A 9,631-nucleotide genomic window follows, 5' to 3' on the forward strand; every position below is an offset into this window, starting at 1 on the left:
ATACTAAATTGATGGGCCACTACTGGTAGTTCGCCGCTAGGAATTATGGGAGTTGGAGTTCCGTCTTGCCTTGAGGCAAACGGCCTAGCCTGTCCCACATACAAACAAAAACCTTTGTCAACTATGTGAATTTCTTTGGAAACAACATTAAAAAAAATCCAGAAAACAAGACAGAGTTTTTCAACAGGTCTTCTCCAGAGTATTTGATTTAGTTTTGACCAACACTCAATACGAACACGTCCTTCAGCATCCGGAATGGTTTGGACGACTTGACCCAAGACCAAGGAGTTTCTCAGTGCAGTCATCAGGAAGAAGAAGGGCAATCAAAAATAAACATACAGGGTACATTCAAATGTATTGTAGTGTGATTATTGGTATTATCTTTTCTTAATGTATCTTCGGAAACCTTGTTTGACTTCTCGTCTTCCTTTCACAAACTTTGTCCATGACAGAGTTGTCCACTTCCATTAATGCAAACAATGTAACCTTTTGTTTTACGAGACCAACTTTTTCATATGAGAAGACATGCCAGGGGACGTTTTGCAAATGCAAGCAAAACAAAGTTAAGGTGAAACTTCCAGTGACATAAAAATACTGACCACTTATTCAGCCAACCTGAATGAAAAATCTTAGATGTGATGAGGCATCATAAGTCAGGTTCTGTGTTTGTTTTATTCCCAGTCGAGGACCCCCCTCATGCATTTTCTTTGGAATAATTTGACAATAATTTGATTAGAAAGTAATCTGTACACTATTTCAGACTACAAAAAAATAATCTAATATTGAGCATTTGTTAAAAGAACGTGATAAACAGCCCAAACATGCATAGCCAAACTTGCTCTCCATGTTGTAACTTGTATCAGCTGACTGATAATTAGCCTGCTCTGGCCACAGACCCGGAAACTAATGACGTTATCTTGGGTTTGCCCAGTATACACCCATCCCTTCAGGTTTATCTGTCTCCCCCCATCTTATGAAGCACATATAAAGTGAGAGGCAATGGCACCACAGACATTTCACTTGCTCTGTATGCAGAGTTTGTAGTTGTAAGGTAGTTTAATTCAGGTTAAAAAATAAAAATGACCCAGTGGTACCAGAATCTCATTTTTGTGTGCAACTTTCATGTAATGTCTACATATATTAAGAAACCGAACATTTTAGCAACATAAGCACCAGTGAGGTACAAAGAAACACGAGTTAATCAGAGTCAATAGTTGAACATTATCACTAACAACTAGACTCTTTGCAATCTTACAAAACCTCTTCATAATCGATATTAACATGTTTCCCTGAAAAGTATTGCTATAGCGGGGGCCAATCTTTAGGCTGCTCCCAGCCGCACTTGTCTGTAGATATTTTATAAATGCACAGCACTGAAATGTCACCAGTTTTCTATAACTATAAAGAAAAGTTCACAATGTTGGTGGTTCTTTGAAGAGATGGGTGTAAACTTCTCTCTGAAACTTCTGTGATCAAAAGTACCATAAAATACATTATTCTGATACTTTGGGGAAAAAACAGTAGTTTATAGAAAGTTGACAACCCTGATTACATTAGCCACTCTGGTTATTCAACTAATTCACACTTAAAATCCTCTTTATTATTTAATTGTTTCAAGTCAGATTATATCACAACTTGTCCTTCACTTCATCCATTGATGATTAGTATTCATTCACAAAAAAGTGGACAGCAACTTGCAATCACTGGATAAACAAATTAAAATTAGTATGACTCTAGATCTGCTGTGTAGACTTGACTGTACTTTCATAGTTTCTTTTATACATTTTCATTTTGACAGTTTGGTTTGACATTAATGGAACATACCGTAGATTATCAGAAGTATGTGTGGGTGTAAAATGTGGCTTTCAAAACGTTCCTGATCATTGTCAAACAAGCTCTTGCTTGTGTGCATTCAAACAAGGAAAACTACATGGACAAGACAATCTCAAGCATGTTGTAGCTGTATGCTCTTTTCTGGACATCAAGTACAATCCACTTAATGAAAAAAGTAAAATAAAAAACAGAAAAGTGAGTTTGAAACGTCCTTATGTTTAATGAAAGGGTAATGTACTGATCAGCAAGAAAAGGGTACAGTAAAACTACGACGGAAAGGAGGAAAAAGCTTGGTACTCAAAACACATCTGTCTGAACTGAGACACAATTCAGTCCAATGGAACTGCTGCCATACCCTTGTGCACAAATTAGTGTGTCAAGGATGCAGGGGGAGGTCACGGGGAAGGAGGCGCAAAGTTATTACAGAGATAAATGTACTGGTGTCACATAGAATTAAAGGAAATGTAAGAGAAAAACAATTCCTTCTAGTTTTAACTATATCCCTCTGATCAAAGTTCAACATGGAAGCACCACCACATATGTGCAGAGTTAACTGCTGGGCCTGATTGTGACTTCCACTTTTCTTACATCTGGGGTGGAGGTTCTGGGTTTTTTTGTTTGCTTTTTCCTTTTTCGGTTGGTTCTCAGACCCTCTTTAGAGTGCACTCATACAGCATAGAGTTCATAGATCTTCTTGGCACAATATGCCAGGGCAGCCAGTGCTATCGTATTATGGAGTCTCTTTCTGTGGACGTCATCCCTGCGTACCAACACCACGGGCGTCGAGGAGGTGAGTGTATGCAGGGGCAGTCGTGAGAGTTTTTGGCTGTCGTACTCCACCTGGTACTTGCAGCAGGGGTCAAACTGCCAAGAAATCCCATACAGGGCAGAACAGGCCACGCTGAGGGCGCCAGCAGGCAACGCCACATATCGCGAGTATTCAATGGGCAGTGAAAGAGGCGTCAAGAGGCAAGCAGCACCTGACAATACGGCCGTCTTGTGCAGGCAGTTGCCAACTGTAATCCAACGCGCCGTCTCATCTCCGATGCGTGTGGGCTCTATAACAATGTATTTATACTGGGCCTCCAGTGCTTGCTCCAGCTCATACTCAAACTGGTCCTGTGCATTCTCCCCATTGTAGATCTCGTGCACGATGTAGCAGTCTGTAGCTGCCATCACTCCCCTGTGCAGAAACACACGCAGAGAGGGGGGGACAAAAAAAGAGTCAGTGGACTGCCTTACATAAACATTTTTTTTAGCAAAGAACTCAATATTTCGTCCAACAAATTTCACACACACCGAATAACAATATTTGTGGATGTCATACAGCTTCTAATTCAAACAATTTAATCCATGACCTTCAGGCTTGGTGATAAATGAGAGTGTATACAAAGAGGACTGTACAGATTTTGAACTCTCCTCTAGTACACATGTAAATGTCTCCCCAGGACACACTGATGCTGTCTGTTTGCTTAACTTCAAATTGTTTTAAGTTTAATATATGTATGCTGTATATAAACCCATTATATAATTAACTATGATAACCTTTTCGAATTGAATACATGCAAGTTATTTTAGTTGAGTGTCTGCTGTTTTATATCAGTCCCCAAATACACCAATAAGTACAAAACACAGAAACGATCATGACATCCAACTAACAGACATGTGTGGCCTCTCTGAGGCCTTGTTCATGGTGACTTCATGAAAGGCAAACATTCACGACTTCATTAATAACAGGCTTATTCTGCTTCACTTAGAACGGTGCATTAAGTAGAGGTGGGGAAAGACTTAAAGGTCACGTCGTAAACAAATCATATTTGCGTCACTATGAAAAGAACATAATGTACCTGAGGGGCGTTTACACAAGGTAAACTTCCTCGCAAAGTTGGAGGACTGGACAGCTAAGTTGGGGACCGCTTTAGTTTCAGCAGACCGACAAAACACAGCGGACACGGTTGTTAGCTTAGCCATGATTGTACCCCATGTGAGCCAAGGTTCTTCACCGCATCGGCCGCATCGACTAGATCAAACTGAACTTTCCCCGCAGTTTATCGTTTGCGGTGAAACAACCAAAACATCAGGAGCTGCTAGTTTGTTTCCTTGCTAACGTTAGCTAGCTGTACACGTTAGCCCGCTAACGTTAGCCAACCATGGGATAAAATTCCGAGTTGTCGCCTTGACACTTAACCTTGAATCCCACACGGGATGCACGTTAGGTGTCAGTCGAGTTGTGAAACGCACACAGCGTTGTGACAAATTAAAACATTTTCGTTAAACGGCCAAGATGAGGAGTAACTGACCTCTCCCTGCTTACTGGGACACCGCGCCTCCTTCCCAGCGACGCCATGTTGGAGATACAACCGTGATTGCAATTGACGTATGACGGCCCCTAGCACTGTGGGTAATGTAGTTTGCCAATGGCGTCAACGCATCACTCCAGGCGCGAATGTAGACTTCTGTTCCCACAATGCAACAGGACCTGCCTTTTCGTATTCGCTGATCGCTCTTAGAAGTTTGAGAGGTCAAATTAATTCTCACAAATAAACGGAAGTTTGTTTTGTTCAAGGTAAAGCAACATTCATGATATATGGATTATTTAATCGTGTTCTCTAACACATTGATGCTGTTTTTTTATCTGGTACACATTGTGCTGTTTCGTGAAGGGTATGTTTTATATTCTTTTTTTTATTATTATTGTTATTTGTTGGTGGTTTCTTTCTTGCAACTGTATATGTCTTAATCTGGCAACTGTGTGACCACATACTGTTCTGTTTCTGATTAAATATATACATAATTATGTATGCAAATATAGTGTGTTAAGTCGTGCTGTATACACATTATATACTTTTTGGTTCTCACCCAAACTCCTGCGTCCTCGTCACGTACACCAATGCGCGTGCTGAAACCTGACGCGGTCTGACAGGAACAATGGCTCTGTTCAGGAATCTGAAGTCAGCTGAAACCAAATGCTGCAACAGTGGCAAAATTCAAATGATCAAAAATAAAAAAAATACACATTGATTCACAACGATGTTTAAACCTATTTATTTATTTATTTACCATATCAAAAAATAGTTACATTTGCAGTGTTGGAAATTATTAACCAATATGTCGTTTGATCAATTAAACTAATCAATGAAATCACCAAACATGATGAAAAAAGTTAAACATCCGGACCCATGGGTCACCACTCTGAATATATATGTATTATTAATAATTATATTAATTCTCTTCCCAGCATTTATGTCTAAAGTCTCCAATGCCACTTTTTCTTGAATACATTTGGATAAAACCGGCTGAAATGCTTCTGCATCATCTGACAAGTGAACAGTGGTCTTCAATGCCTGGTCAGGCTTGTTTACTTATTCAAATAGCACACTGTCCAACATGTTTGTTATCATTTTATCTAGGGTCTATGTGTGCAGTTTTCATTTCACAGTGATGAATGGAAAAAGTCAAACATCCCATCTTGGTCCTTCCTTCAACTGCACCATGTTATAAATGTAGCAGGTTAAATTTCCTCCACTTTCTTGAATCCTCAACATCAAACTTGCATTTTTTTCTGAAGACAAATTTAATAACGATTTCAGCTTTTGCCACCAGGTGGCGACAAAGTAATGCCTTTTCTAATCCTGGGTCAACAAAACATGACACAGAGCACTACCGTATTTCCTGAAGTGACTGGTGGATATTCTTTCATATAATGCACATATTCTGGTCTGTATTATAAGTTATAGACAAACTGCAATTATTATATACCGTACACATTAAAAAAAAGACTGAATATGCATCATCCTCAGTTTTGTTATAAATGCACTTTGACTTTAATTCTATAATGAGCATGGAGTTTATTTATTCATACAAGAATGGAAAAAAGCACACAACATTGTAGGTGACTGGTACATCCAGCACATGCTTATTAATAGAACCACCTGCTCAGAAGTGTTAAAGAAAATGCGGGAAAATAAACAAAACACACACAAAAAAGACAGAAATAGAAATAATACTTTGACTACCAAAGCATACAAATAGGCGTTCACCACATAACGTAAAGAAAGAACTTTCCTGCAGTTTCGTTTTGGTGGTCTTTGAAGCAGATAATCTGCTTCAGGTGTTGATGTCTGTTCCCGTCAGTGTGTGTCGAGTCCCCTGAGGTATCTTTTCTCCTCAACACCTTTTGATTGTCAACAGCAACATTAAAAACAGTTTTCAGGACATCAGCTGGCAAAAGAGGCAGGGGGGCGGGGTGGGGGGGTAATTCAGCATCATTTTCCTCAACGACAGAACAGAGAATATTCAACACTTTAGAATGTTAATGCCCTGAATATGGCACTGCTGTTTTTAATGCTGGCTACAGCAGAATTATTGATCCCAAATACACACACACATTGGTTGTTATGCAGTGGACAAGCTTTAGACCTAATTTACAGTGAAAACAGTTGTGTTCTCCAGAGCCAAACATAATATGTTTGTGTTCTTTGGTTTAAAAATGGACTTATAGCTCCAGTAATAGACAGTACGTTTCTGTTTCTGGGTATACATATATATATATATATATATATATATATATATATATATATATTCAAATTACCCATTACCCACCAAATGTATGCCTCCATCTCTTTCCAGTTACAAAAAAAAAAAAAGGGGACATTTCAAAGATGCATCTAGTAGACAACCTACCATTACTAACATTTCAGCCCTAAGAAACACAATCTCCGCGTGTGGAAACGAAATTAAAAATATAGCCAAACTCGAAGAATAATAACAAAAGAGGGTTGAAATATAAAACGCCATGAGCCTTTCAGCGTCAGTGACGATGACATAGCTTCCATCCAGACCACCGTGGACAAAAAAACCTGGGTCTGCCATCTTGTAGTGTTGTTCACGACCAGTGAGTCCAGAGGTCAGAATATATCAACATATTCCAGTCACATTAAGTGTTCATGACATACCTATTGCTTGCTTTAGAGTCAGTGATGAGTTTCCGTTTGAGGTAACAGGCTTCACTTTTGGTTGGTTGATTTGCTCATGATGACAAGTCAAGTACAGCGGATTCAATTCCCGGCGAACGTACATCCCTGCGTTATGGTCTTCACTGCAGACCAGTCGGACATTACAGGCGATCCAACGTTCGGGTCACAAATGCCTTTGCAACAAGATAAGTCGTCTCTGGATTCACACGTTTATCAAGCCTGGAAGGTCCTTTACTGTGCATCAGCCAGTGACTCCAAAATATGCTCCTGCTTCTCTGTTGGAGCCATGTGGGGGGTCATTGATAAATATGTTCAAAGTACTGAGGCTGAGGATTCTCTTTGACATATTTCTGGATGTACCAGCAGGTCAGGTGGGCTTTCAGATCCTCCTCTACCACAAAATCCATGGCTGCCTGCCATAAAAAAATAAGAAATAGATTGCGTATTTAATATGATATATAATATATTATTTGAGAAATTAACAGAAGGAAAAACTCCACTGTTCTCTTGCGGCTGAATGGTAAAATATCAGACTTTGTGAGTTTTACCTTCGCAAGATGCTTGGCGATTCCTCTCCCTCTGTAAGCATCTGGAACTTCCGTGTGTTGCAAGTCCACCGTCTTTTTCCCAACATATTCATACAGAAGAACTGCACGGTCATGGGATCCTGAGGGCAGATATCAGTCACAGCACTCAAATTGTGTTAGAATTGTCTACACCCCACTCATTTTCCTACAGCTTTACATGCGTCTAACCCTATGTATACAGCTGACTCATTAAAACAATACTCACAACCACAAAAGCAAAGTATTTAGAGACATCTGCAACATGCCTGCTACTGAAGCATATGGTATAGTTACTGTAAAGCGGTGTTATTGCCAAGTTATTGATGAAACTGCACGAAGCAGCTTTCAATCTACATTAAAAGAACATATATCATGTAGCCTAGCTAGGCACAGACAAGTGGAAAGAGGTAAATATAGCCGTCTGCCAGAGTGGAGAGAGACACTGATACCGATCTTTATTCTGGGAACCAAAGGCTTTTGTATTTTCTGCTGTAAACACATCTGACATGTATGTGCAAGCAGGGGTTACCAATGCTCAAGCCAGGAACCAGTGCCAGGCCTTGGGCCACTTCAAACCAGACCAAGAAAACCTTTAGGAAACAAGCCTTCTGCATTGTTCATGCATGTACTTTTTTTATTTTTTATTTTTTAAAGAGAATACATCATTTAAAGTCCCTGCCGCAGAATGGATCTTAAAATCCTGTCACTCGTACACATACAGAGGGATCATATCTCACAAAAGCATGGATTCAGCCTGCCTTGTAACAAGGGTTCAGGACTGCTGTCGTGTTTTTTGTGCCATTCAAAAAGGTACCATTTGACACAACAGTCTACCTGTCCATTTGTTTATGACCACACCTATTTTCTGATCGACTTCACTGCATTCAAATGACCCCTACAGTCAGTAGATCTCAATCCAGTAGAGAATCGTAGGGATGAGGTAGAATAGAAGATTCTCAAAAATACAATTCTGCAACAATTGTGAGATGCTATTACGATGTAGAACAACATTTGAATGATGAATTAATGTTTATTTCGGACATCATAACAAAAGCACATAAAATAACAATATGCATTGTTCAAGTCCTACACCTATTCTCTTCTTTTTTTCAACATAAATTCAAAAATGTAATTCATAAATTAAAAAACAATTCCGGACCAAGCTCTGACCCCTGTGGCACTCCACAAGTAATATCTAAGCCTGTTGATTTGTGATCACTCAACTTTTTAACCAATTCAGTCCATTTGGCTATCATTTAAAAAAAAAAAATTTCTATCACCAAGTTGAAACTATGCCATGAATGAGGACGGTCCTGAAGGCAAAAGGAGGGTTCAAGCCAGCACTATGAGGGTGTACCTAATAAAGTGACTGGTGAGTGCAAGGGCCTGATCAATACCATTGAGAATATACTGTATTTGAATATCGTGTTCAGCAGAACTGGGGAGAGGAAGCTGCTAGTTATGAGGGAACTTCACTTTAAAGTTTAATTCTTGTTCATACAGGTCTGTAAAAACCGTCTTGTATGGCTTCTCGGTTGATGAGAAAGTGTCCTCGCAACGACATAGAGAAACAAGTTGCTGGTTTAGGTTAAGTCAAGGAAGTTTGTAGATTTTGACCAAGCTCTGCAGTACAGTCACTTCCTGCCACGGAAGTGTCTCTTTTAAAACAAAGACGTTGACATTTGGACCACGACCACTTAACTTAACACCTTTGAGAGAAGCAGCTGCAGTTTATCGATGAGTACACAACAATGCTACACACTGGGCTAGCATTTGCCAGCTAGCCTGCTAGTGTTTAGATGCTGAACTCACCATTGAGTCTTATGACAAACTGTCGACGCTTTTTGTCGTGCTCCACCTGGATCTGAGCGGCATTTACGTCGAGGGTCTGTGCTGCTTGTGCCATGGTAGCTCACCAATACAGCTGTTCGCTACGCCTCCCCCCAGCGGCGTTAGCAGCAACAGCTAACGTGGAATAATGAACGGCCAAAGCAGAAAAAAACAAAAACTCTCCAGCCGAGGAAATCAGCTGTGAGTTCACGTGACGCTCGGCCAATCAGCGCACGAGCTGGTGAAGGCGAGTAAACAGTGCACACATTGTGCAGTGTTGGATGTTATTTTTGTTTTATTTTACATTTGTTTATTCCTTTTTTTAAAATGTTCAACATACAAAAAAAAAATCAATACTTTGCACACGGTAAAAAGTATCACTATTTTGATAATACTTAAGTGCAAGTAAAAGTACTGGTCTAAAAA

General features: G+C 39.7%; 2 protein-coding genes across 2 annotated transcripts; both read right to left on the minus strand.

Moving 5' to 3' along the window:
* Positions 1 to 1,654: 1,654 nt before the first annotated feature.
* On the minus strand, positions 1,655 to 4,180 carry tmem11 (transmembrane protein 11; the record flags this gene model as incomplete). The annotated part of the gene is made up of 2 exons (XM_083896067.1): positions 1,655 to 3,016; positions 4,134 to 4,180. The coding sequence occupies 2 exons, from the start codon at positions 4,178 to 4,180 to the stop codon at positions 2,500 to 2,502; spliced, it is 564 nt and encodes a 187-aa protein (XP_083752193.1). The 3' UTR covers positions 1,655 to 2,499.
* Positions 4,181 to 7,105: 2,925 nt separating this feature from the next.
* Positions 7,106 to 9,311, minus strand: natd1 (protein NATD1; the record flags this gene model as incomplete). The annotated part of the gene is made up of 3 exons (XM_083896071.1): positions 9,188 to 9,311; positions 7,358 to 7,476; positions 7,106 to 7,222 (listed from the first exon to the last, which is right to left on the minus strand). Exons 1-3 carry the CDS (start codon positions 9,279 to 9,281, stop codon positions 7,106 to 7,108), a joined length of 330 nt encoding a protein of 109 aa, XP_083752197.1. The 5' UTR covers positions 9,282 to 9,311.
* Positions 9,312 to 9,631: the final 320 nt, after the last annotated feature.

This window comes from Microchirus variegatus (genome assembly GCF_963457635.1).
Source record: "Microchirus variegatus genome assembly, chromosome: 10".
NCBI lineage: Eukaryota > Metazoa > Chordata > Actinopteri > Pleuronectiformes > Soleidae > Microchirus > Microchirus variegatus.